At 35.8% G+C, this 27,252-nt stretch overlaps 4 protein-coding genes across 4 annotated transcripts; all 4 read left to right on the forward strand.

The window, feature by feature from the left end:
• Nucleotides 1-24: 24 nt before the first annotated feature.
• LOC108822319 (homeobox-DDT domain protein RLT1) lies at nt 25-6,935 on the forward strand. The gene is made up of 18 exons (XM_018595368.2): nt 25-573; nt 670-1,116; nt 1,193-1,263; nt 1,340-1,558; nt 1,653-1,724; nt 1,807-1,971; nt 2,053-2,275; nt 2,376-2,476; nt 2,597-2,683; nt 2,778-2,930; nt 3,019-3,174; nt 3,281-3,490; nt 3,573-4,220; nt 4,319-4,744; nt 4,844-5,374; nt 5,451-5,555; nt 5,628-5,861; nt 5,941-6,935. Exons 1-18 carry the CDS (start codon nt 432-434, stop codon nt 6,667-6,669), a joined length of 4,719 nt encoding a protein of 1,572 aa, XP_018450870.2. The 5' UTR covers nt 25-431; the 3' UTR covers nt 6,670-6,935.
• An 8,381-nt stretch (nt 6,936-15,316) lies between these two features.
• On the forward strand, nt 15,317-18,925 carry LOC108822490 (receptor-like protein kinase HSL1). Its single transcript, XM_018595587.2, has 2 exons — nt 15,317-18,041; nt 18,124-18,925. The coding sequence occupies exons 1-2, from the start codon at nt 15,455-15,457 to the stop codon at nt 18,516-18,518; spliced, it is 2,982 nt and encodes a 993-aa protein (XP_018451089.1). The 5' UTR covers nt 15,317-15,454; the 3' UTR covers nt 18,519-18,925.
• Nucleotides 18,926-22,706: 3,781 nt separating this feature from the next.
• On the forward strand, nt 22,707-24,544 carry LOC108820738 (syntaxin-61). Its single transcript, XM_018593746.2, has 7 exons — nt 22,707-22,849; nt 23,091-23,165; nt 23,261-23,374; nt 23,549-23,662; nt 23,734-23,924; nt 24,032-24,122; nt 24,201-24,544. The coding sequence occupies exons 2-7, from the start codon at nt 23,112-23,114 to the stop codon at nt 24,375-24,377; spliced, it is 741 nt and encodes a 246-aa protein (XP_018449248.2). The 5' UTR covers nt 22,707-22,849; nt 23,091-23,111; the 3' UTR covers nt 24,378-24,544.
• Nucleotides 24,545-25,277: 733 nt separating this feature from the next.
• Nucleotides 25,278-27,080, forward strand: LOC108836482 (OPA3-like protein). Its single transcript, XM_056991663.1, has 4 exons — nt 25,278-25,562; nt 25,653-25,787; nt 26,141-26,227; nt 26,539-27,080. The coding sequence occupies exons 1-4, from the start codon at nt 25,434-25,436 to the stop codon at nt 26,737-26,739; spliced, it is 552 nt and encodes a 183-aa protein (XP_056847643.1). The 5' UTR covers nt 25,278-25,433; the 3' UTR covers nt 26,740-27,080.
• Nucleotides 27,081-27,252: the final 172 nt, after the last annotated feature.

The raw sequence follows: 27,252 nt of genomic DNA on the forward strand, positions 1-27,252 counted from the left end.
GCAGAAAGTGTGAGGGAAAAGATTTGCATCGCTTCATAAACACAATAGGCACGCGATTCGCTGTAGAATCATCCCCTCAAGTTTCGACTTTTTTTTTTCCTAATTAAAAAAAAATAAGAAACCAAAAAGATTTAAATTAGAACTAAGTGAAAAAGGATAATATGAAGGAGGTTGAAATTGAGAGCCTTGTTGTTTTCCCTTTATCGATTTTACTATTATTATTATTGTTCATTCTCATCTATTATTCTTTTTTTTTCTTCTTCTTACGTTTTTGTGGGCTAATAAGTTTATAGTTAATCTAAAGGGTGTTATTTTGTTTTTGTGGAAAGCCCTAATTTTCGTTTTTGTGTGTTGTTATTGTTCTATCCTCTCTGTTTGGTGTTCTTGCGGCCGTGTTTCTGGGTCTCTCTCTCTGTTTGTTCAATCTTTTCATGGAGATGGGTTCTGATGAAGAAGATCAGATCAAGAATGGTAGCGAGAATAAGAAGAAAAAGATTGATACTTTGAATAACAACAAGAAGCGTCAGATGAAAACTCCCTTTCAACTCCAAACTCTGGAGAAAGTTTATTCAGGTTTTTTGATTTTGATTCTGATTCATCTTCATTGATGTTGAATTGTTTGTTTCGTTGTTGTTGAATTTGATTTTGATTTTGTTTTGTTTCAAACAGAGGAAACGTATCCGTCGGAGGCGACGAGGGCTGAGTTGTCTGTGAAATTGGATTTGTCCGATAGACAGTTACAGATGTGGTTTTGTCATAGGAGGTTAAAGGACAAGAAGGATGGCCAGGCCAAGAAACCGGCTGCTCCTCCTCCTCCTGCTGCTGCTGCTTTGTCGTCGCTTAACGAGTTACCGGCTGCTGGTGATAGATCTGGTTTGGGTTCTGGCTCAGGCTCAGGCTGCAGCCCTTATTCTGAGCCTAGGAGGAATTTCGCGGGCGGTAGCAGTAGCTCTCGAGATGAGGTGGATGAATACGAGCAGCCACGGCTGTCTGCCATGGTTCGTAGAGCTGTTGCCTGCATTGAGGGTCAGTTAGGGGAGCCACTGAGAGAGGATGGACCGGTTCTTGGCATGGAGTTTGATCCGTTGCCTCCTGGTGCATTTGGAACACCCATAGGTATATTACTCTTTGTTTGCCATTCTCATAATGTCAGTGCTAGTGATGCATATTGTTTGTGGACAAACTATTGTAGGAATGGAGGAGCACCAAGGTCATCCATATGAGAGCAAAATGTATGAGCCACATGATGTCCGACCTCGAAGAGTTAGTTTTCTTGACTAAAAACATATTATTTTCTGTTTACCATTTTGCTCAACTTATCTGCTTTTGTTGATTATAGCCTGTTGCTCGTTCTTTCCATGCTCAACAATCACTGGATGATCCGTCTTCCTACACACCTGAGATGTATGGGCGGTACTCTGAGAGTCAAGCACGTGGTAATGGGCGGTCCTATGGTATCCATGGAAATGCATCTTTGAATTGTTCTACATCTCAACAAGACATGCCTAGCCCCATTGTCCCATCAGCTCATGGTGATAGCTTCCTGATGGAGAGAAAGGTAGCTGTGCCAACTTTTATTATTTCCTCCCCCTTTTTTTTTGAGAAGATGTGTGTTTTTATTGTAATATTATATTATTTGCTTACATTCACAGATTAACGATGGTAGAGTCGGAAGAGGGAGTGGACAGAAAGATCCTGAGAAAGTAGAAGTTCAGAGGAAAAAGGTATTAGAAAGGTCTTATTGTTTTTTTTTGTTGGTATCCTCTGTTAACACATGTTGATGAGTTGAGAGCTTTTTGTCCTCAGTATGAAGAACGCATGAGAAAGGAGATGGAAAGACATGAACGTGAGAGGCGTAAAGAAGAAGAGAGGCTGATGCGTGAAAGAATAAAAGAAGAGGAGAAGTTACAGCGTGAACATAGACGTGAAGTGGAAAGAAGAGAAAAGTTTCTACAGAGAGAAAATGAACGTGTAAGTTCTGATTTAACGATACACTTTTTTTGTAACACGAGTATGGACAACTAGACTTATCTTCTTGTCGTAATGTTGAAGGCGGAGAAACAGAAGCAAAAAGATGAGATTCGACGGGAGAGAGATGCTATAAGACGCAAGATTGCCATTGAGAAGGCAACTGCACGTAGAATTGCTAGAGAGTCTATGGATCTAATCGAAGACGAGCAGCTAGAGCTGATGGATTTGGCTGCTACTAGCAAAGGATTACCCTCGGTATTGCAGCTTGATCATGATACGTTGCAAAACCTTGAACTGTATAGAGGTATGATCTCTTTTCCAAAGCCGTGAAATTGATTTGGCAAACCTAATGAGTTCTTTCTTGATCTTGCAATTTATCGTAATTATTATTTCTACTCTTTCAGATTCTTTGAGCACATTTCCACCAAAGGCTTTGCAACTAAAAATGCCGTTTACCATCTCTCCATGGAAGGATTCTGAGGAAAATGTTGGAAACCTTCTAATGGTATGGTCGATTGATCAGAATAACTTTGGATCAGAACGCTGAGATCAATTTGGAATCAATTGGATTGTTTTTACACGTTTTGTGCACTTGAGAGTTCTAATATTGTGGTTTGCTTTTCAGGTTTGGAGATTCCTAATATCATTTTCTGATGTTCTAGACCTATGGCCTTTTACCCTGGATGAGTTTATTCAGGCTTTCCATGACTATGTAAGTCTCTCTTTAGTACTCAATCTTACATCTTCTTGTTCTATACTTGTTTCTTTCATTTCATTGCTATTTGCTCTATATATCTTATTTGTAGGACTCAAGATTGCTGGGGGAGATACATATTACTCTTCTGAGATCAATAATACGAGACATTGAACATGTTGCTAGAACACCTTATAGTGGAATCGGAAATAACCAATATACCACAGCCAATCCTGAGGGTGGTCATCCGCATATTGTTGAAGGGGTAAACTTATCTCTGTCTCTGTAATGCTAATATCCTTTTTCTCTGTTTACGTTGGCTTCATCTTTCCTGATACATCCTTCTTCCTCAGGCTTATGCATGGGGCTTTGACATTAGTAGTTGGAAAAAGCATTTGAACCCACTAACATGGCCTGAGATTCTCCGCCAGTTGGCACTCTCTAGTGGATTTGGACCTAAGCTTAAGAAGAAAAGTTCCCATGTGACACAAACTGCTCACAAGGATGAGGTACTTCTTCCCGTTTATGTGCCCTCTAAAAGCCTAATGAATGTTTGCTTAGGATGTTACTATTTATTAAAATAGACATTGATGTGGTTTACTTGTGTGTGTGCAGACTAAAGGTTGTGAAGATATTATTTCTACTATTCGAAGTGGTTCAGCAGCTGAAACTGCTTTTGCATCAATGCTGGAGAAAGGGTTGATGGCTCCGCGCAAGTCGAGGCATCGTTTGACACCTGGAACTGTCAAATTTGCAGCCTTGCATGTTCTCTCTCTTGAGGGAAGCAAGGGACTAACACTATTAGAACTTGCCGACAAGATTCAGGTAACACGTTACTGCCGAATTTCATTGTAATTTTGAAATATTTCTTATACTTAGTTTTTGTGTGTGTGTTTCCACTTTGAAGAAATCTGGACTTCGGGATTTGTCGACAAGCAAGACGCCAGAGGCTTCTATCTCCGTTGCATTGACGAGAGATGCGAAGCTTTTCGAAAGAATAGCGCCTTGTACTTATTGTGTACGAGCGCCTTATGTGAAGGACCCTGCGGATGGAGAGGCAATACTCGCAGAGGCTAGGAAGAAGATAAGGGCATTCGAAAATGGATTGACAGGTCCGGAAGATTTGAATGATCTTGAAAGAGATGAAGACTTTGAATGTGATGTTGATGAGGAACCTGAGGTTGATGATTTAGTCACTCTGGCTAGTGCCTCAAATGGTAATGATCTCGGTGTAGCAAATGGTTTGTCTGGAAAGGGAGGAGATGATATGTCCTGTGATGTTAAAGCAGACGTTAATAATGAGGCTGAGAAGGAATTTTCTCCTCCTCCAAGCAGTATTAAGAGCATTGTTCCACAATACCATAGTAAAGATTCAGCGGTTAGCTGCGTGGATGATACCAATGCTGTTGTTGAAGATAGCAACCAGGGACAATCATGGATTCAAGGTCTTACAGAAGGGGATTATTGTCATCTAAGTGTTGAAGAGCGCCTTGAGGCCCTTGTTGCTTTAGTCAGCATTGTCAATGAAGGAAATTCCCTCAGAGCTAGTCTTGAGGTACAGTCATGGTTTTTATTTTATCAGCTTTGGACATAGAAGAACTTGATCTTTTTGAGTCTGTTATTGTGTTCTGATTACTGAGATTTATTTTGCAGGATCGTATGGAAGCAGCAAATTCTCTTAAAAAGCAAATGTGGGCAGAAGCACAGTTAGATAACAGCTGCATGAGGGATGTACTTAAGCTTGGTTTTCAAAACTTATCAAGCAATAAAACCGAATCAACTATGGAAGTTGTTTCGAATGATCTACATAAGTCACCTGCTGAGAGAGCCTCTATCAACCAAGAGGCCAATACAAGTCAAGAGAACTGTTCTTTAAAGAGATCACGCTCACAGTTAAAATCATATATAGGCGACAAAGCAGAAGAAGTGTATCCCTACCGATCTTTGCCGCTTGGACAGGACCGGCGCCACAACCGTTACTGGCATTTTGCTGCATCAGCATCTAGAAGTGATCCTTGCTCGGGGCTTATATTTGTTGAGCTCCATGATGGCAAATGGCGCCTCATTGATTCAGAAGAGGTAATAACACAAATTGTAGCTATAAAGGTTTTTGATTGCTCTTTGGTTACTTATATAGAGACTTTAACCATGTCTTGTGTGACCTTTTTGTTGTTGTAGGCTTTTGACACTCTGGTTGCATCACTGGATATGCGTGGGATCAGAGAATCTCATTTACGCATAATGCTGCAGAAGATTGAGGGATCGTTCAAAGAGAATGCTTGTAAGGAAAAGAGCGTTGTGAATCATTCTCCTGTGGATTCCGTGAGCCCATCCAGTGCTATATCAGGGTCTAATTCTGATTCAATGGAAACTTCAACTTCTATCAGAGTTGAGCTAGGGAGAAACGACAGGGAGAAGGGGAGTTTATCAAAACGGTTCCATGATTTTCAGAGATGGATGTGGACCGAGACGTACAGCTCGCTGCCTTCTTGTGCTAGGAAACACGGGAAGAAGAGACGTGAACTGTTGGCAACATGCGAAGTGTGTGTTGCATCTTATCCATCTGAGTATACACACTGCACTTCTTGTCGCCGGAAATTGAACATGGTTGATGATAGTTCAGAGAGGAAGATATTAGGTTCAGGTTTGACTGCATCTCCTCTTCCTTTTGGAGTCAGGTTGCTGAAAGCACTACTTGTTTTTCTTGAGGTAAAGCTTCATTCAACTCTGTGGACTAATTATTCTACATTAATTTACTAATTTTGACAAGTTCATTTATTGACAGGCATCTGTACCAGATGAAGCTCTTGAATCATTTTGGACAGAGGACAAAAGAAAAAATTGGGGGTTTAGGTTGAATGCTTCATCATCACCTGAAGAGCTTCTGCAGGTAACTATCATCTTGTTTTTCTACACCAATTTGTTGAAAAACTCACCTTATCTTCCTTTCTGTTTGTGACAGGTGTTGACTTCCTTAGAGAGTGCAATCAAGAAAGAGTATTTGTCATCTAATTTTGCGTCGGCAAAGGAGCTCTTGGGAGCTACTGATGATTCAGGATCAGTAGAAGTTGTTCCATGGATACCAAAGACAGTATCAGCGGTTGCTTTGAGACTTTTAGACCTTGATGCATCCGTTATGTACGTGAAGCCAGAGAAACCTGAGCTAATCCCAGAAGATGACAAGGAGGAGCAGATTGTAAGTTTTATAGACTATTTTGATTCTAGTTTGTGAAGGTTGTTTCTCAGTTACTCATTTGGAGGTTATTTTTGTGCAGAGCTTGTTTCCTGGAAAGTCTCTTATCAAAGGCAAAGGACACAGAGAGCAAGAAGACCAAGACGAGGTTGTTCCAAACTCGGGTAAAAAAAGTAAGAAACGAAGAGTAAGATTTGGTTCTGTATCAAACAGAAAGGTGAAGAGGACGAAATTGCAAGGTGGTCCAAACAGATTTGTCGCTGGTAGGAGCAATGTTGAAGTGGATAGGAACTTAGGAAGCGTCGAGTTGAACCATCATCAAGTCCCTGGAAGGGGAAAGAGGACGGTTAGAAAAAGACCAGAGAGGAACGACGAGGACAGTTACCGCTTAGCCAGCAGAATGGCTGACATTGTTAGGCCTAATAGCGAAGAAGTTGAAGAGGAGGAGGAAGAGCAAACATTCAGAGACATTAATGAAGACTGGGCTAGTGAAACACCTAAGAGAGTGATGACGCCTATGCAGGTGGATGATGAAAGTGACAACAGTGTAGGAGTTGAGTCAGAAGATGATGATGATGAGGGTCAGTTTGTGGTTTACGATCAGAGAAACAAGTGGGGACTAGATTGGAATAGTAACCCGAATGAAGCAATGGAGGATGATGAAGAAGGTGTTGGGGTTGAGCGGGTTGAAAGAGAAGATGTTGCAGAAATGAGTGAGAGCTCTGAAGACGATGATGATGCACCTGCTAATAATGTAGCAACAAATAATTACGACAGTGAATCAGAGGATTACAGCAGCAGCGATTCGTGAACTGAGGTGTAGTATGTGGAGAGGGAAAGAAGATTACATTCTTGAAGACATGTTTTATATATGTAGGGAGAAAAGAAAGTGATTAGTATCAGAATAGGTTCTCAGTTCTCACCTAAGAGAAAATTTTATATGTATACCAGTATTATGCCTCTGCTATGCATGGACAAAAGTGATTGTTAAATTATTCATACCAAATATAATTGTCCAGAGTGTATCATTATAATTTAAATTTAAGAAAATAAAAACAAATTTTGATTCCAAAAAAAGTTGTTTTAAATTTGCTAGCAATACATGAATTAGATAATGAATTATTATTTTTTGCTTAACAGTTGGATAATGAAGTTGAACGACAATTTAAAACCTAAAAATAATACAAAACTAATTATTAATCTATTTAGAGACTAAATACAATAAAAATTATAAACTTTATAATAAAAATATGTAAAAATATCAGATGAGAACAAGTGTTTTAGTATGATCCCTGTCCCGAGATTAATAGGTTCATTCCAAATTTGATAAGACTCTGGAGTGAATCCTCATTGAAGCTTTTTTTTTTTTTTTGATAAATATCCTTATTGAAGTTTCTCAGACCTGAAACAAAAGATTAACATAAATAAATATACTCAGATATTTATAGAAAAGAACAGCATGAATAAAAGAATGCAATTTACATCAAAATCATGCAAAGCAAATATTATTTGATGAATCATGTTCAGTATTCTTGATGTCTTCCACTCACGATAATCCATGTTTAGCAAAGACTTGTAGATAACCATGGATATTCGATACATTTAAAAAAAAAAATAGCAATGAAAAATAGATAAAAATGAGTACCTTCTATGCTTGCATAAATATACTAGCAAATGCCTTTGTAATAGTTGCAAAAAAAAAAAGCCTTTGTAATTAACAATACAAACTTCATTGTTTTGTTAGCTATAAGTTGATGATTCTTCTGTCAATCTCCAATGACTTAAGGATTTATCTTCTTTCGTCTCTTCTTTTGGTATTCAAAAGTTCATATTACCAACAAGAAATTATTTTTAACTATATGCTTTGAAAGGTCTTGCATTTGAGAATCACTCCTCCTAGGGATTCAAGTAGTAGAATCTCAGAATCTATCTTATTAAAGGTGAAGTACAAATTCGGTGCGTTTGGATACTTGGATAAGATTAATAAAAAATTTTGGTGTGTTTGGTTATAGCTATAAAAAATGGAGTGTTTGGAAACTTGAATAGTAGTATCTATTAATTGTGTTTCCATATTTCACTTAGTTTAACAATTTAATTAATTATATTACCTTAATAATAAATTACATCATTAATTATATTACCATAATAATAATAGTGCATATTTTTGTTTATTAGTTAATCAATATTAACTTTGTGCCAATTATAAAATCAAAAATGCTAAATAATTAGGTTTTACATATGATTAAACATTTGGTTTATTTTATTTTACTAAAATATTTTTATTTTAGTTACAATCGGTGGAAAATTACGTACCCAAAAACATAGTTCAAAAATATGTTTTGTGAATAAAATAATAACTTAAATCAAAATACTTAAAATATCCTACATTTATTGTCACTTAATTTTCCACTCCATATAATTATTTTACTTGATAAAAAAACTCTTTCTATTTCACTTAATTTAGCAAAACACATAAAACACTTTTTTTATTAATTTATATAATCATTTAGACATGAATATTATCTGTCTATTTAGGTACATGTTGTTCTTTTCGGGTATCCTTTTTTTTTTGGTAACCAAGTCCCGCTTGAATATTATAAACTTATGTGTGGATTTTGAGTTGGATCATTTAGATCTGGATGAATTCGGTTCTGATATATAGGAACCTAAAAATATCTAAATAACCAATGTATCTAAAACGAGTTCGGATATTTGTAACAAAAATAACCATATAACCTGATTCGGTCCAGATCTTTTGAGTATCGTTAGTTACCAGATCTTTTGAATATCGATGTATAAAAATATATTTCACGGGCCAATTTAACAAAATATTAATTGGTTCAGTTGAAATAAATATATTTTAAAAAATTATATGAACTGAAAAAATCACTATAAGAGTACTTACATTTGGATTCAAATCATTTTTTAATAACAAACTACACAAATATGTTGATTTGTATACAAATTTAAATTACAATGTAAATATTTAATTGAACTCAATTAATACAGAAATATGTCACATTGTTTAAACAAAATATCAAAGTAAACAGTTGCGTTCTAAAATCATTTATTTTAACAACAAGCCAAATAAATATGTTGATTGGAGAAGGAATAAAATAAAGCCAGATAAATACATAGTTTACCAGAGACACTCTATATGTCAAATTTATTATAAAGAAATTTTTACTAAGATAAATACATTCAATAATTACAAAAAAATAATATATTTCATAAAAGTAAAAAATAATATCCGCGCTTCGATATGTTGATTGGAGAGGGAATAAAACAAAGTCAGAGAAACACATAGTTTACCAGAGACACTATGTGTGTCAAATTTATTATAAATAAAATTTTACTAAAATAAATATGTACAATAATTACAAACAAATAATATATTTCATAAAAGTAAAAAATAATACCCGCGCTTTCGAAGCGCGGGTCAAAATCTAGTTAAATGTTAAAAAGGTACTAGTATTCCAAAGAGACATTTTATAGATGGAACATTTTTTAAACTGATTCTTCACATTTTGTAGATAAGAACTTGAAAAAGAGTTTGCGTGTTTTTTCTCCAAATCATTGTCATCATTTTTCGAAAATGCATGAATATCTCCTGCTTCGTTGTGTTAAGAACGTTTCTCTTGAATATTTTTTTTAAAAGATTACAATTTATATTAGTTTTGTGTTTGTATTAGTTATTATAAAGTGAAGTTTTCCACTTTCATAGATGGTCCAACCTCCAAGTTAGACCAGGCCACCTTTGGTTACTTGGTGATCTACTTTCTTTATTTTAATGTTTCCGTCTTTTTCGAATATTTTTACTGTTCCAATACAAAATAATTATAAAAAAAAAACTTTGCAATTCTTTAGTTTTCGATACAAAACAAGAATTTTACATTTGAGCAATTCCGTTTCCGTACACTAGTCATGATATGTCCCGAATAATTCTACAAAACTCAACGTTGTATATAAGAAAGATGTTTTAAAATCTAATTTAAACATATTGAGCCCTCAAGACCGACCATGAACAATGCGTAATGAAACATTTGTAACAGGCCTCCGAAAGAGGCAAAGCTTGTTTTACTTAAGAGGCAAAGCTTGTTTTACTAATGTTACAAGCCAACAAACTCTTTACCGTACCACTTATATATCCATCACCAATCAACTGTTACATCTGATACATTTTTGTCCATATCTAAATATACAAATACCTATTTTTGTAGGATGGAACATTTGTATGAATCGATTCCAAATCCTCCCAATCTCTACTAAATGTTATATCCAATACAATACACATTTGCTATTTGAACAAGACACATATACTAATACTATACACATGTACGTACATGCAAGCATATGACATGCATCGAAAAAGAGAGATCGAACTAATGTAGAACTCCAAATATTGAACATATAGAAAATAGTTGTTGAAAGGCTTTTTCTTCTTCTTTCTCATTGATACTTTTTACCCAGCCAACCAAATGGAGAATAGGAAAGGGGGAGAAGGTGGGATGTGAAACCAAACTCAACATATTCTTAAAAATTACTTAAAGTGAATGATTAAGCTTAAGGGAATCATTATGGTTACAAAAGAAAAGAAGCTTAAGGGAATAATTATGATTGCAATCACCAAAACTTGGGCCAAACAAATTGGAAAAAAATGAACTGCTGACTTTTCTCCCTGCTTCTAGACGCTTTTCTTATTTTTGGCTCTTCAAATTTCGTATTCTAACCTAGAAAAATAACATATAGTACACACGTAGAACCCACAACTACTGTTGTTTGTACAATTTAAATATTGGACCCATCGATCTGATAACACTAATTAATATGGATCACGAGAACTCATAAGTGGTTTATCAACTCTATCTCAATATCTTGCGGGAATTCTTCCATTACAATCTTCCATTATAACTTACATTTTAATGTGATATATAATGATATTAAGATCAACGAGTCCTCTCTGCATATGTGAATTTATATGCGAATAATGAAGGTTACAGACAAGTCTTCTTCATAACTAGTTTCTATGTTCAATCGATTCGGGTTGAGAATCCCAGTAATAAACTATCTCACTCTAGTTGCACCGGTATGTACACGTTTGTACTAGGCATATCAGTGGTTAATGAATATTGTGTATAAAGCCAGTATAGCTACTTGTATTAGATGATCTTATCCTCTTGAGCTGAAAGTTGTGACAGCAGAGAAAAAAGAGGCACGGAAACTATTGTAATCACAAGGGCTTAAGTTTCTAAGTTGCCAAAGTTAATGAATTATATTGCTGTTGTTCAACCAGTCCCTGTAGAATATAGTTTTTTTCTCTAGTTTTGAGAAATGAGGTGAACACCGGGTGATGAAATCATGTGTTCTTTCTTGTTTTTAATCCGTTCGCATATCTTGGTTTCTTCGTATATATGAAAAATCAAATTCGAGAGTGATTAGAATAGGTTCTAATAGAGTCTAAAGAAGAGAAAGATCTCAACAAAGTTGCGATTAAGGAGGCATGAAAATTATCCTGGAAGCTGTTTAGCTACAGGTCAGAATGATCTAGACTAAGATATATTGCAATAGAAATGCTATAATACTAATAGAGTTGGTGTTTCCCAACCAACAAACAACTTGAATATATATTGATTGGCAAGTCTTCAAGATGTATATGATTATAATGTGTATGATTTATATTCCCTCGAAGTTTTGCAAAAGTGCCACTTTGTAATATTTGTCAGGTCCCGCAGATCTTATGGCCAGTGGATACTTCGGAAAAGTTTGGGTACAACTACGAAAGCTTATTCGAAGATTCACCAAAAGCAAAAAAAAAAGTGGAAGAAAAAAGAAACATCTTTCTGAATAAACACAGTAGAGTAAAGTTTTCGTTTGGAGTATTAATATTTAATGTAAAAGAAAAAAATAAGCATGGATCTACTGTTTTTTTTTTGAAAAACAAGATCTATTGTATATTTATCATAATGTATTCAACATAATGCTTTCATAAATTATGTGATTCATGTCTATTATTGTTGCAACTCCCTTGTTTTTATTATAAATTAAACACTCAGTCACAATTCATTGACTTGGAAGAGATGAAAGACAACTCTATGCTATTTACTATATGAAGTAGATCAAGCTATATACTTATTACATTTAACCTTTTTAACCAAAGCTACCCAATCACTTGTTTTTGTGCAACCCAAAGCTAACCAATCACTATTATAGATAGAACCCATGCACAATAAAAACAATACATTAGCTTTTTTAAAAATTATAATACTTCCACTTCAGTAGTTCAGTGTATTGATCTGTCGACATGTCTTACTGAGATATATATTCAAAACATATAATAGCAAATGGACGTATATCTTTTATAGCTCTTAAGACAACAACACTAACATTGATGAGATAACGTCGTAAAATAAATTCTTCAACTTAAGTTTTGTATTTTAAGACTGTAGCACCCTCTTTTGTTCTTATAATTATGCTATACAATATGTCACAAGAAAAAAACAGTTCAGATCAACTACAAGAAGCGTGGGATTATAAGCCATAGAAGAATAAGTCCAGGCATATAATCAGGACTGCATATAATGAAGGGTGTGGGTGTCCAACCACTCCTAAAAACCGTTACCCTAACGGTTACAAATTCATAGTGCTTTTCCTACGTGATCCATATACACGATACGAAAAAGTAAGAGGAAAATGCTTTTCCTACGTGATCCATATACACGATACAAAAATCGTAAGAGGAAAACAGCTATGTTAGTTGAATCTCGTGTTTTGCTTTGGTAGAAACAAATATCGAGACTGCATGCCGTTTCATTCTTTGGTTTCAGCATCCCCTATGAATGAATGACAAGACACCGACGAGATGTTTCAAACTTTGGATTTGTCTCGGGAATACTCTCTATTCTGGTTTTCTTTATTCCTTTATTTCTCTCCATTTTTCACCTCTCCTTTTTTGCGCAAACCCCAAAAAGAAAACGTGACGGATGTGAAATTATTTGGTTCTTTTGAGTAATGATCAATTATGTAGAAAATGTAAATATCCGAAGCTTTTTCCTTGTTGAAGTCTTCGACCCAGTAGTTAAAGAATTAGTACTCTACGTAACACACACCCTTTAGGTTCGATTTGCACCACTATCCTGCCCGTATGTTTAGGCTGTGGTTTCCATCACAATATCAATATGTAATGACAAAGTTAAAGTCACATTTTTATGTGAGGAGTAACTATAGTACTAAAATGAATGTGATAGTTAATGCTGAGATTTAAAGAAAATAAATGCTAGTAATAGAAGTCTGGTTCTATGATAATGATGCTGCTCTTTTCGTCTATTACTTCAATCGAACACTAAGAATATCAATGCAAAAGAGTATCAATGTATCCCAATGTCCAGATATAGTTTCCGGTAAGATTAATTGAAATTTCAATTATAACTATTTTAAATTAGATTATAGTTTACCAGAAAAAAACAGGTCAGAATGATCTAGTTATAATTAATTTAGCAAATGCTAATTTTATAATTAATCAATTAATAATTTTAGAACAGCAATATATAAGTAACTGAGTACCAACTGCTAATACAGTCAGTATGTTATTTGGAATTTGTTTACATTAGTGTACATACGTATACCTCCAATAGTGTGTCTATATAAAAAATCTAGATATATTTGATAGAACTACGTTTTCGTTATCATTTTTTTTCTTCTTGTTTATTGAGAGCAAGGTAAAACAAAATACTTGTTTTGGTTAAAAACAAATAATACCACTAGAAAATTTTCAAATCATGATATAGGAAGACACACAATCTTAACTTACATAATGTTTTTATATGCATAAATAGGTGGTTAGATAGTCCATTATAGATTTGTTTTTTCATTATAGATGTTGGTTAACACCATCGTGTTCTGAGGTGGTGGTTAAGCATCAATTGTCTTTCGACGTGGGATGAAATGATATGTTATCTTATATGTAGGACCTTCGTTAGAAAATATAACTTTTAAACTCGCGTTTAGGATAAAACAAAAATTGGAGATACGACAAAAGAAAGACAATTTGGAGTGCGTATTGAGATTTTCATGCAGTGTTATTTAATAATTACACAGACAGAATACTATTCCACATTTCCACATATATCGTTAAATGTTGGCTTATCAACCATTTCATATCATCTTACTTTTGTCTTCTTTATAAATTGTTATATATTTCGCTCTGGAGTAACTTATTTCATGCTTCCTTGTCCATAAATCAATTAATCATACTCATTAATATTATACTCATTCATATTAAATGTTATTTTAGGTTTTAATTTTTAGTTCATTATAAGGTTTTTTAATTTTCAAAGCATATATTAACTTTTTCAATTTTAATTTTATTTTAACTCATTAGTTATTAAAATCAAGTAAAACAAAATATCAAATAAAAATAAAATAAAAAACAGAAAATAAAAAATTTAATCATTTTTTTAATTTGGGTCAAAATCGTAAGCATACTTATTGTGAAGGAGAGAGAGCATCTATCATTGTGGAGGAACTTATTTCATGTCTTTGCTCATAAATCAACTAATGATGAATCATATTCATTCATTATTAGTTGATTTAGGAGCAAAAATACATGAAAATTATAATACTCATCTGAACAAAAAAAATGAATCATACTCATTAATACTATATGTAGGTACATACAATATCAAAGACAAATCTCATATGCCACATTTATTTTTTGTGCATGTCTTTGTTGGGAAAACTGAGCTATTTAATTTCTATAATAAATTTTACTGCAAAAATTTAAAGTAGGTATATTAAATACCTAGCAATGATGGGGTGTCCTTGAAATTGAGGAAAACCTAGAAAAAAAATTAAGACATGTATTGGCTGCATTTTAGTTTTAGCGATGTTCTTAGAATTTAGTTATAAGGTTTTTGTTTGCAATAACACACAAGTATATTCAGTGAAAATTCCATATACAAAAGGTTTTAAAACGAAATAAATGTGTCTTCTATTTCTAAATGAATAATTTAAGCTTTTCGTTGTTTTATAAGCTAATGATAATAAATGGTAAAGTTGTAAAACTATTAGTTAAAATAATTGAATCTATTGAATTGTTATTGATTTATGTCATAAGAAATTGCATAGTAGAAAGTATGTAGACGAAATTAACATTAACTATCCTTTGTTACAACTGTTTCGAGGTAAAAACTAAAAAAAAAACTAATCCTATAAAATACAGTACAAAATGATGAATGTTCTCATAGACTATTAGATCTTTAGTCTTTACTATTATTTGTAACATTCTCTTTTATGACCAGTAACAAATCTTAAACACACATAAAACAAGCAATAATTATCATCTACGTTGAAAACTAGACATATATATTAATAATTATCTGCAATCGAATTAAAAGATAATTCAATGATATACTAGAAACAATAATATTTAGGATTCACAGTCAGACTCACGATAACTCAACCTGTCTGCACGGTCAACTCTTTTCGGACAGACTCTCTTCTTTATTATTCTCATCCTTCAACACACTCTTCAAGTCTTATCTCACACTGTCTCTCCCTTTCTCTCTCATCGCCGTCACTGAGACTTGCTGTTTTAAAAAATGCATCTCCTCTTCCTCTTCCTCCTTTTCCCCACCGTCTTCTCTCTAAACCAAGAAGGCCTCATCCTCCAACAAGTCAAGCTCTCCCTCGAAGACCCAGACTCTTCCCTCTCCACCTGGAACTCCCAAGACGACGCTTCGCCTTGTCGGTGGCACGGCGTCTCATGCGACAAAAACTCCTCCGTGACTTCCGTCGACCTCTCCAACGCCAACCTCGCCGGACCTTTCCCTTCCGCCATCTGCCGTCTCCCCAACCTATCGCACCTCTCCTTCTCCAACAACTCAATCACCTCACCACTCGACATCAGAGCTTGCAAGAGCCTCGAGACTCTCGACCTCTCCCAAAACCTCCTCACCGGAGAAATCCCCCGCACCTTCGCCGATCTCCCCTCTCTAACCTCCCTCGATTTATCCGGCAACAACTTCTCCGGCGACATTCCGGCGAGTTTCGCCAACTTCGAAAAACTCGAGATCCTCTCTCTTATCAACAACCTCCTAGACGGAGCCATCCCTCCGCTTCTCGGCAACATCACCTCCCTCAAGATGCTCAACCTATCCTACAACCCGTTCCCCCCGGGTCGGATCCCCCCGGAGCTAGGAAACCTAACGAACCTCGAGGTCTTGTGGCTAACCGAGTGTAACTTAATCGGGGAGATCCCGGACTCGCTGGGTCGACTCACCCGACTCGTTAACTTAGACCTCTCCTTCAACAACCTCGCGGGCCCCATCCCTCGCTCCCTCGGCGCGTTGACCAGCGTCGTCCAGATCGAGCTTTATAACAACTCGTTAACCGGTGCTATCCCGGTCGAGCTCGGGAATTTAAAATCATTACGGTTACTCGACGCGTCGATGAACCGGTTAACCGGGAGTATACCGGACGAGCTCTGCCGCGTGGCGCTGGAGAGTTTGAACCTCTACGAGAACGACTTAGAAGGGGAGCTTCCTGAGAGCATAGCTCTATCTCCCAACTTGTACGACCTCAGGATCTTCGGAAACCGCCTCTCCGGGGAGTTGCCGAGAGACCTCGGCGTCAACTCCCCGCTGAGGTGGATAGACGTGTCGGATAACGGCTTCTCCGGGGAGTTGCCGGCGGGTCTGTGCGCGAGAGGGGAGCTCGAGGAGCTGCTGGTGATACGCAACTCCTTCTCCGGAGTTTTACCGGAGGGGCTAGGAGATTGCAGGAGCTTGACGCGTGTCCGGTTAGCGTATAACCGGTTTTCCGGTCGAGTTCCCGCCGGTTTCTGGGGTTTGCCGCGCGTTTCGTTGCTGGAGCTCGTGAACAACTCGTTCTCCGGGGAGGTGGAGAAGAGTATCGGAGGCGCGTCGAATCTCTCGATGCTGGTTCTGACCGACAACGAGTTCACCGGGTCTCTGCCGGAGGAGATCGGTGGTTTGGAGAAGCTTAATGAGCTGTCGGCGGGTGGGAACAAGCTTAGTGGGCCCCTGCCTGATAGCTTGATGAGTCTCGTGGAGTTAGGGACGCTTGATCTTCACGGGAACCGGTTTAGTGGGGAGTTGTCTCCCAAGATCAAGTCATGGAAGAAGCTTAACGAGTTGAACTTAGCCGACAATGAATTTTCCGGCAAGATCCCGGAGGAGATCGGGAGCTTGTCTGTTTTGAACTATCTCGATCTTTCTGGTAATTTATTCTCTGGCGAGATCCCGGTTTCGTTGCAGAGTTTGAAGCTAAACCAGCTGAATCTGTCTAATAACCGGTTAACCGGTAATCTCCCGCCTTCTCTAGCGAAAGAGATGTATAAGAACAGCTTCCTCGGGAACCCGGGACTGTGCGGGGATATCAAGGGACTCTGTGGCTCTGCGGACGAAGCTAAGAGCAAAGGCTACGCGTGGCTTCTACGGTCCATCTTCGTACTTGCGGTTATGGTGTTTGTTGCTGGACTTGCTTGGTTCTACTTCAAATACATGGCTTTCAAGAAAGCAAGAGCCGTGGAGAGATCCAAGTGGACGTTAATGTCGTTCCACAAACTCGGGTTCAGCGAGCACGAGATTCTCGAAAGCTTAGATGAAGAGAACGTGGTTGGATCTGGAGCTTCCGGTAAAGTCTACAAGGTTGTACTCACCAGCGGAGAAACCGTCGCGGTAAAACGTATATGGACAGGCTCCGTCAAAGAAACAGAGGACGACACCGATCCAGAGAAAGGCGAGAGATCTGGGTCAGTTCAAGACGAGGCCTTTGAAGCCGAGGTGGATACGTTAGGTAAGATTAGGCACAAGAACATTGTGAAGCTATGGTGTTGCTGCACCACGAGAGATTGTAAGTTATTGGTCTACGAGTACATGCCTAACGGTAGCTTGGGAGATTTGCTGCATAGCAGCAAAGGAGGAACGTTGGGATGGGAAACGAGGTTTAAGATCATCTTAGATGCGGCCGAGGGGCTTTCTTATCTTCACCATGATTGTGTTCCGGCGATTGTGCATAGAGATGTTAAGTCGAACAATATTTTGATCGACGGAGATTACGGCGCGAAGGTTGCTGATTTTGGAGTGGCTAAAGTCGTTGACTTGACCGGGAAAGCTCCTAAGTCCATGTCAGTGATCGCTGGCTCTTGCGGTTATATTGCACCAGGTTAGTCTTGTGGCTCAACTTTAATGTTAGGTTGGTTAATTACTATTATTATTAGTACGTGTTTAATGGAAATTACTTGCAGAATACGCATATACACTTCGTGTGAACGAGAAGAGTGACATCTACAGTTTTGGGGTAGTGATCCTTGAGATAGTGACTAGGAAACGTCCGGTTGATCCGGAGTTGGGAGAGAAGGATTTGGTGAAATGGGTTTGCTCGACATTGGACCAGAAAGGCGTAGAGCATGTGATAGACCCGAAGCTCGACTCATGTTACAAAGATGAGATAAGCAAGATTCTCAACGTTGGGCTTCTATGCACGAGTCCATTGCCTATAAACCGACCCTCGATGAGACGTGTGGTTAAGATGTTGGAACAAATCGGCGGTGGAGATGAAGAGAGCTTGAACAAGACAAGATCCGGCAAGTTGACTCCTTACTACTATGAAGAAACCTCAGACCAAGGAAGTGTAGCTTGAGAGATGTGAGGAGAAAGTGTTGTTGCCCAAAAAGCTCTCAATTTTTGGTGTTTGAAGCTGTGAATTAGGGCATTGAGTCAGAGAATGTTAAATTTTTATAGTATTATAAAAAAATTACTAAATCAGGAAATGGTGATTCAGTCTCCACTAGAAAGCTATTTAGTGTAACTCTGGCTAGCTTTACAGTGAAAAATGCTGCCATCTTCTGGCGTTAACATGCATTTAAATAGTTTCCATATTTGGGTAAACAGATTCTATGTTCTTGTATGGAACATGTCTCCATCTTTAAAGCGTGTGCTCTTCTTTTTAGTGAACTGTTGGATGCTCGTGTATGTAACTGTAGATTCACATGGCTCTTAAATTCTCTAACTTTTAGAATTTGCTTTTAAAAGTTTCAGGTTGTGCTGTTTGCTTTACACTTTACTTACTTTACGTATACATACGCATCAGATGTAATAAGATTCAGCACATGAGATGACTACATATCACCTTTCCTGCAGAAAGGTCTCTTCTACTTGTTGAGATCTTATTTGCTTTTCCTTAACTAATCTTCAAACACACAAAAATTTAAAAGTGACATATTAAATAAATTGTTGAGATCTTATTTGCTTTGAAAACAAATATTATTCGTAGCAAGCCCCTTGACCTAAAGATAATCAGATATTAATGTTGGATAATGGAGACCGGCAGTTCATGAACCATCTTTTCACAGATATAATCAAGTCTCTTTTCTGTTAAAAGGGTTTTCTTAGAATGTAGTTAAGTCATCTATTATCAAAAGGTGGTAGTTAGGGAGTGTTTAACGTACTCCTTACTGGAATTAGTAATGCTGACATTACAGAAATTTAAAATATCACTTCTACTGTTGAGTACAAAAAACAAAACAAAAGAAACATTGATATCTCACCGTTGTACGTGCAGTGTGCTTAATCTAAGTGGAGAATTTACTTACACAACGATAATTTAAGAAACATAGATAAGTAAAGAATCTAAAAGATGAGCTGTTGTTAGTTGTGGGGATTAGAAGTGGGCTCAATAAGCATTGAAGCACACTTACATTGGTAGAGAGTATCATTCATTAAGGGACATTGACACCTCACCTTGCCTTGTCTCTCTTTGTCTCTTTCACTTACTTCCCTTTCTAAATCATTTCTCATTTCTGTTTTCTTTCTTTCTTTCTTTCTCTTTTTTTTGGTTGCATTTCCTCTTTGTTATTTGTCAACATGTTGCATGATGAAGTTCAATAGAAGAGATTCTACAAAGTTTGTTTTTTTTCTACAACAAGTATCATCACTCTTCCATTATATACTTGTGAATTATTATTGTCATATATACGGATTCAACTACGCAACTTCTGAAAACCAAATCCAAGCAACTTATCTCATTCTAATAATTTTGGTAGTATCTTGCTTAATAATAAATGGTTGGTACAAAACACATTATTTTTTTCAAAATGGAAGCATAGTAGGGACCCGAGTTCAATAGATAAGGCCAGGATTGCGAAATGATCAGAGACATGAGTTATTGAGTATGGTGACCCACAGGCACACAGTACACATTCATTCACACCTTGGACCATGTGACTTTCAAATGGGCGGGCCTATCAGAGCCACATGGTTAATTTCTCCACATTTTGATAAATCTTTACATCGACTAGTACTGTAGTTTAGTCGAAGGCCTATTGCAAAAAAAAAAAAAACCCACCAAGGACTTGTGTGCTTGTTGTCCTGAGTCATATTAAGCGTCTTGCATGTCCTACTGCTTGCTTCACAATAAGCATCTCTATTGTGAAGCGAACGTTGAGATATCCATTCGAGTTCGGATAGAATATTTTAAATTTTCGAATGTTTCAGTATGTGATATATAATTCGTTCGGATATTTTGTTAGGATATTTTCACTTCAGGTTTATATATTATTTATATATCCGATATCCAAACTTAAAAAAAAATGAAATGCATTTTCTGTTTTGTCTTCAAATTATTTCTGATAATGTTATTAGTCCAAAAACACATGAAATGTGAAAAGACAACAACAATAATCTGTCCAAAAATAAAGTGAAAAAAATCAAAAAAGTTGATAGATTAAGAAAACAAGCTGAAACCAACTAAAAGAGTTTCTACTTCCAAACATAGATGATGGTCCAAACCAAAAACATTTTATAAAGCTAAATTGATTCTCATATGCACGGCATCTATCTTATTAAAGCTGAAGTACAATTTCGGTGTGTTTGGATACTTGGATAAGAGTATTAAAAAAATTTGGTGTGTTTGGAAACATGGATTGTAGTCTTTTTAAGAAAATTAATTTTGTTTGGAAACAAAGATAATAGTATTAAACAGAAAAAATAATGGGCTTAAGTTATTAAGTCCATTATAAAAGAATGTTTTCAATATATATAAGAAAAATACAATACAAGCCCAATTTGAAATACCAACTCAAATTATGGTTTTTATATTTCATATTAAGTTTTTAAAATATAATATATGTAACTATTTATATGATAATACGTATAAAATACGATTAATTATATGATTATTTATATGATGGTACATATAAAATACGATTAATTATATGATGAAATTATACGATATATAATAATGACTAAGGATGGGTTTTCAAACATCCATACGGGTTTGGTTCTGATCGGTTTGTGTTTTAGGTTTTCGAGGTCAAAGATTTCAGTCTTATTAGAACGTTTCTAAATTTTTGTTTGAGTTTGATTCGGATCTTTGCGGGTTTGATTTGAGTTTGGATAACCTATTTAAATAATTTTTAAAGTTTTAAATCACTATATATTTTAAATTTCTCAAAATTTATAAATAAAGTAATATATTACCTATAAATTTAAATAACATATGTCAGAATACCTAAGCTTAACATATCAATTGGTTTGATTTAAAATTTTGGATACGAAATCAATAATTATTTTAAGTATTTTGGTGATTTGAGTATACTTTAACTATTTCAGATATTTGTTTTTGACTATCTATATATATTTTCAAGTATTTTAAACCAATTTAAAAGTATCATTCTTGATGTTTTATATACGTGAAATATAAAAATAATTAATATATAAGTATATAAATCTATTTTTAGATAAATTCAGGTACATGAATACTTCGGTTTGGATCCGATTCGATTCTCTAACTAACAAAATTTTGAATAATTCGAATATTTAATCAATTTATGTTCATGTTTGGTACTATATTTATGGATTGGTATCAGTTCTGTTCCTCAGATTCATTTTGCTAAACCCTAATAATTACATGAAAAACAAATATTATCATATTTTTTGAAATATACATCCGCGGAGGTGCAGAGATCAAAGTCTATAATCATTTATTTTAAAAACAAGCCAAATAAATATGTTGATTGAAGAGCGAATAAAACAAAACTAGAGAAATACATAGTTTATCAGAGACACTCTATGTATCGAATTTATTATAAAGAAAATTTTATTAAAATAAATAAATTCAGTAATTACAAACAAATAATATATTTCATAAAAGTGAAAAATAATACCCGCGCTTTCGAAGCGCGGGTCAAAATCTAGTATGTATTATGACAACAAGACAAGCCGTTCAATAATATAATTAATATTCTATTTCCATTCTTAGTTTGTAAAGCTAAACAAGTCGTGCAATAATAACATTCAGACACAAGCAATTATTCAGTTATATATATGTTCTGTTCTCACTTCTTCAATCAACAAAAAAAACAGTCTTTTTCAAATTTAAATCCGTAGGCAGACTAAACAAAATTGACTAACTTCAAAAGGTTGCAAACAAAATCGACTAACATCTGAGCATCATACAATCCGAATCAAACTTATAATTACCACATACAAAATCAAAACGGAGAATGAAAAATAAATGGAAATCGTACAGTCGACTAAATTAAATAGAGGATGAGAAATATAGATTTAAGGTTATTTATATGTATGTTAGGGTATTTCGGATAACTTTTCGAGTATCGGATATAACCGATCAAATTCGGTTATCCGAATATGTTCATATCAAAACTCTTTCAGATATTTGTTATTTCGGTTTGGATTTCTCGAATCGGATTTGAATTGGGAAATCGGGTAAAATGCTCGACCGTACTTCACAATAATTGTGAAGCGTCAGCTATTAATTTCATCGTCCCCCAAAAGAGGCTTTATTGGGTTGTTATTGGGCTTTCAAAATTTATCCAAATAGGCCCAAAGCTAAGAGCTTTCTGCGATCCACCTCCACGCCGGAAGGAGTTAAATTTATTTACTTCACCGCCGATTGTTCCTTCTTCCCCGATCTGCACCGCCTCTCGTTTCGATTGATCTCCTCCCTAACAGGTGACAAGGCTTCTTCCTCAGCATTCCTCTTACACCAATTCTGCTTTCGCAATATTCCATCATGTCCTTAAATCTAAACATAAGTTTTTCTCTAAGGCCCTGTGTTTGATCTTAAAGTAGAGAGATTCATAAATCTTTTGTAAAGTAGAAAGCTTTTTAGCTTAGATTAGCCATTGGAACATTTCTGGATCTAGTCGTTGAGCTAAGTTGATCAATTGTGAGTTTTTGTTTGGTGTATAAGGTTAGCACAAACTTTGTGGGGATGTCTTCAGCGCAAGATCCATTCTACATTGTTAAAGAAGAGATCCAAGATTCTGTAAGTGCTGTTCGGATTTTGGAACAGAGTCACAGACAAGTTTCTTTTGTTAGGACATTGATTAATGTTTCAATGGATGTGATGCTTTTTGTTAGATTGATAAGTTGCAATCTACATTCCACAAATGGGAGCGTGTCTCACCCGGGATGGGCGATCAAGTCCACGTCACCAAGGAGCTTCTTGCTAATTGTGGCAGCATTGAGTGGCAGGTAGGTACTCGTATGATGGATGATGACACCCTATATGCTAATGTATAATTTGTCAATACTCGGTTATTATCCACATGATTAATAACATCCAGTAGAATAAGCAAGTAAGTAATATGTTTGAATTAGAGTCCAGTCCTTTCATGGCTATTGAAGCTGTTCTTGCTGTTAGGAAAGGTAGATGAGCTGGAAAAAGCGGTGGCTGTTGCAGCTAAAGACCCTGCCTTGTATGGTATCGATGAAGCTGAGCTTGAAAGACGCAGGAGATGGACTAGTAATGCTAGGACACAGGTACCACTCTTAAATTTGTATTTTTACACTGCTTTAGAGAGTGCTTGACTTGTGAAAGACAATTATGATAGGTGCGGAATGTGAAGACTGGTGTGCTAGCTGGTAAGGGTAGTGCTGGAGCTGGTAATGCAAGTGAAGTGCGTCGAGAGCTGATGAGAATGCCAAACTCGAATGAAGCAAGTAGATACGATCAGTACGGAGGAGGAAGAGAGGATGATGGATTTGTACAGTCAGAATCAGATAGGCAAATGCTATTGATAAAGTAAAATCTCTTTCATTGTTTCTATACATTTATTATATTGCAATCTCTTATTTGCTTTATTATGTCACAATGCCATAACTTGACATTAACGTTTTGCTCCACTTCAGGCAACAAGACGAAGAGTTAGATGAGTTGAGTAAAAGTGTAGAGAGGATTGGAGGAGTGGGGCTTACTATACATGATGAACTCGTTGCACAGGTTAGTAATACAAGAAAGATATTTGAATATCTGCAAAATGGGAAACATCAAGTTTTGTTTTGTGTGGGTGTTGTGCAGGAGAGGATAATAGATGAACTGGGAACGGAGATGGACAGTACAAAGAACAGGCTAGACTTTGTACAGAAGAAAGTGGGGATGGTGATGAAGAAAGCAGGAGCGAAAGGGCAGATGATGATGATATGTTTCTTGCTCGTCCTGTTCATTATCCTTTTCGTTCTCGTCTTCTTGACCTAAACACCCGCGGAGTTATATCTTATAGAGATTGGTCTTTTGATGTTAGTTTATATGATGTTTGTGGTGAAACAGAAAAGAACATCAAAAATTATGTTTGATTTTTTTCGTTGAAGTCTATTGTATTGTATCTTCTTTTTTGCTTGAGAAGAAGTAAACATGATTGATCATTTCATAATATTCATAAGGCTATAACCTAGTGTAGGCAGACAGAGCATTTACCTTGAAAATCCAAACTCAGAAAACATTTCCTTCATGCCTACCGAATTTGTTAGATCATGCATGTTCCAGCGTCCATTAAAGTGTGTTTAAGTGAAGTCAAATCCAATGGACTTATTTGATCAATAACCAAAACAACAGAAATTAGTTTTGCAAAGAGATGGTAGAGAGAAATAGAAAAAAAAAAGAAGAGAGAGTTTAGTTAGTAAAATATGTTTTTTTCTTCGGTTATTTATTTTATACTATTATTTACGAAGCGATTTTTTTATTTTAAAAACTAATAATTTTAAAAAATAAAATATATATTAGCTAAAAAATAGAAACTAATTTAATTTTTATTAGATAACTAATTAATATCAGTTAAAAATTATCTAAAATCTAAAAATATGTATTTTAAAATAACAAGATAATTTATATATTTTGTATTGTTATCCAAAAATAATATTTTAGTAAAAAAGTTCAAAATTAAAATAATACAGAAAATACATAAGTAAATATTAATCAAGTAATATTTATAAGTTTTAAATATTATAATATTTTAATTAATAATGTATGTATTAATATGTAATTATAAAATGTCTAATTTTCCTAGTTAGATTCAAGAGTTTGAACAAAAACAGACTTTTTAAGTGAAAATTGTAAGATTTACAGAGTAATGGACCTGGAAAAAGAAAGGACAATGGGGGTCTAATAGACAAATAATAAAATATAAGATCCGTCGTCGAACGAAAGAAGCCGATTCTGAGAAGAAGCTCCCTCATGATTCTGTAAGTTGCAGCCAGCCAGATCCTTGTCTAGAGTCAATTGAGATTGTTGTAATAGAGGAAGAGGAGGAAGAAGATGGTGCTGCCGTTGATGAAACTGGGAACACTACTGGTGAAAACGATAAGTAAGCCATTGGCGAGTCAGCTGAAGCACCAGGCCAAGGTTCATCCCAGGTTCCGTCAATCCATCATCAACTTCGCCCAGGTGACTTGGAATCTACGATTTGTTGTTGTTTGTTTCGTTTTGGGATATTAATAATTATGTGTTGATTGACAAATGTGATGATGATGGTAGAGGAACCATAGGGTGACGACGCAGATACAGAGGAGGATATATGGGCACGCCACCGATGTGGAGATCCGTCCCTTGAACGAGGAAAAGGCTGTTCAAGCTGCTGTTGACCTCATCGGAGAGCTCTTCATCTTTGCCGTACTCTCTCTCTATTCTTCATCCCTACTTGCTTCATTTGCACAAATTATCTCTTGTTTTTTTTAGATGGCCATTGTGTTTTCATTCATCTACTCAGGTATAAAAAAAACATAGCGAGAAAAGAAGAAACTACACACCTTATGTGTTGATACAACTCTTTACGTGTCTGATAACATAAGGCGCTTCCCTTTGTGACTGATTCTTGCTTAGTTTCGTCCATCAATTGGTTTCACTTTGGTTTTTTAGTGGCAGCTGGTGTCAAAATCAGATGAATTTCAAAAAAAAAAAAAAGGTCTCGAGGGGCCTTCTTCTATGCACTTCTGTAGAACTAATAGTAAATTTTATATGAACAGGTCGGTGGAGGCGTTGTTATCTTTGAGGTTCAGAGAAGTTCACGTTCTGAAGCTAGAAAAGAGGAAGCCCGTAAGCAGGAACTTGAGGTTACACCCCTTTTTTTTGCCTCATTAAGTGTTTGTTTCTCTTTTCTCCTCAATCATTTATCTATCTTTGTTACTCACCACACCTCACTGTTAGTTACTACTTCAAAATCAGACTGGGATGCTGCATATGTGCTTTCATATATGTAGGATTGATTTATATTATGCAACACTCTTGTAAATAGCTTAACCAAAATATGGGAAACCTGGCAGACTTGTGTGTTTGTTTGTTCAATACTTCAAAATGAGTTATATAGGAAAGAACAATGTTTTTGGTTTGGTTATTTTAAACAACTCGTGGCATTTATTTACAGGAGTTGAGAAAAAAAGATGAACTACTGGAAAAGCAAATGGCTGATCTCCAGAGCAAACTAGCGGAGGTTGAAGAACTTGCTAAGGCACGGGGACTGACCGGTATTTTTAAGTCAAGACAGCAACCCGGTACCTCTACTACAAAGGGTAGCAGCGAGAAGCCAGATGAAAAATCCAGTGAATCATCACCATCATCTTCTTAATCAATCTTCAACACTCAACCAAAGTTGACAATAAAATTACTGGTAATGATTCTTGAAGAGCGAGAGGAGTTTCCAAATTCTCTCCTTCACATTCTTGTAGATGGAGCATCATAGATTCATACATGTTCCGTCATCATCATCATTAAAGAACAGTCTGCTTTATAACAACTATCTAGTCAAAATTAGGTGACAAATAAAAAAGGTTTTGATGTTGAGGTTTCATAGCTCGTTACTTCTTTGTATTTTCAACATTTGTTTGCTTCGATTTGGTATTGCTCGTTGGCAATGCTTGGATAATGACGAATTCATCAGGAAAGCGACTTTGAGAGAGATACCAATTATATATATCTTTGTCACTCTATCTACAACTCTACATCAGATTAAATCATATGTGCCCATCATAATCTCTACATATATATATGAAATTTTCAATTGAAACAAGGAGATTTCATATTATTATCATATTTAGTCCAAATAAAAAAGATTATGCTAAGCAAGATTATCTTATAAACA

The sequence above is a fragment of the Raphanus sativus genome, chromosome 8, assembly GCF_000801105.2.
Source record: "Raphanus sativus cultivar WK10039 chromosome 8, ASM80110v3, whole genome shotgun sequence".
NCBI classification, from domain to species: Eukaryota; Viridiplantae; Streptophyta; class Magnoliopsida; order Brassicales; family Brassicaceae; genus Raphanus; species Raphanus sativus.

What these genes read in the sequence shown, in the direction of transcription:
- LOC108822319 (XM_018595368.2), top strand. Translation starts at nt 432, where the DNA reads ATGGAGATGGGTTCTGATGAAGAAGATCAGATCAAGAATGGTAGCGAG. An exon ending in GCTTCCTGATGGAGAGAAAG is followed by an intron (nt 1,559 to 1,652) that starts GTAGCTGTGCCA and finishes TTACATTCACAG; the next exon opens with ATTAACGATGGTAGAGTCGG. An exon ending in ATGACAAGGAGGAGCAGATT is followed by an intron (nt 5,862 to 5,940) that starts GTAAGTTTTATA and finishes ATTTTTGTGCAG; the next exon opens with AGCTTGTTTCCTGGAAAGTC.
- LOC108836482 (XM_056991663.1), top strand. Translation starts at nt 25,434, where the DNA reads ATGGTGCTGCCGTTGATGAAACTGGGAACACTACTGGTGAAAACGATA. An exon ending in GAGAGCTCTTCATCTTTGCC is followed by an intron (nt 25,788 to 26,140) that starts GTACTCTCTCTC and finishes TTATATGAACAG; the next exon opens with GTCGGTGGAGGCGTTGTTAT. An exon ending in CCCGTAAGCAGGAACTTGAG is followed by an intron (nt 26,228 to 26,538) that starts GTTACACCCCTT and finishes ATTTATTTACAG; the next exon opens with GAGTTGAGAAAAAAAGATGA.
- LOC108820738 (XM_018593746.2), top strand. Translation starts at nt 23,112, where the DNA reads ATGTCTTCAGCGCAAGATCCATTCTACATTGTTAAAGAAGAGATCCAA. An exon ending in AAGAAGAGATCCAAGATTCT is followed by an intron (nt 23,166 to 23,260) that starts GTAAGTGCTGTT and finishes GCTTTTTGTTAG; the next exon opens with ATTGATAAGTTGCAATCTAC. An exon ending in ATGATGAACTCGTTGCACAG is followed by an intron (nt 24,123 to 24,200) that starts GTTAGTAATACA and finishes GGTGTTGTGCAG; the next exon opens with GAGAGGATAATAGATGAACT.
- LOC108822490 (XM_018595587.2), top strand. Translation starts at nt 15,455, where the DNA reads ATGCATCTCCTCTTCCTCTTCCTCCTTTTCCCCACCGTCTTCTCTCTA. An exon ending in TTGCGGTTATATTGCACCAG is followed by an intron (nt 18,042 to 18,123) that starts GTTAGTCTTGTG and finishes AATTACTTGCAG; the next exon opens with AATACGCATATACACTTCGT.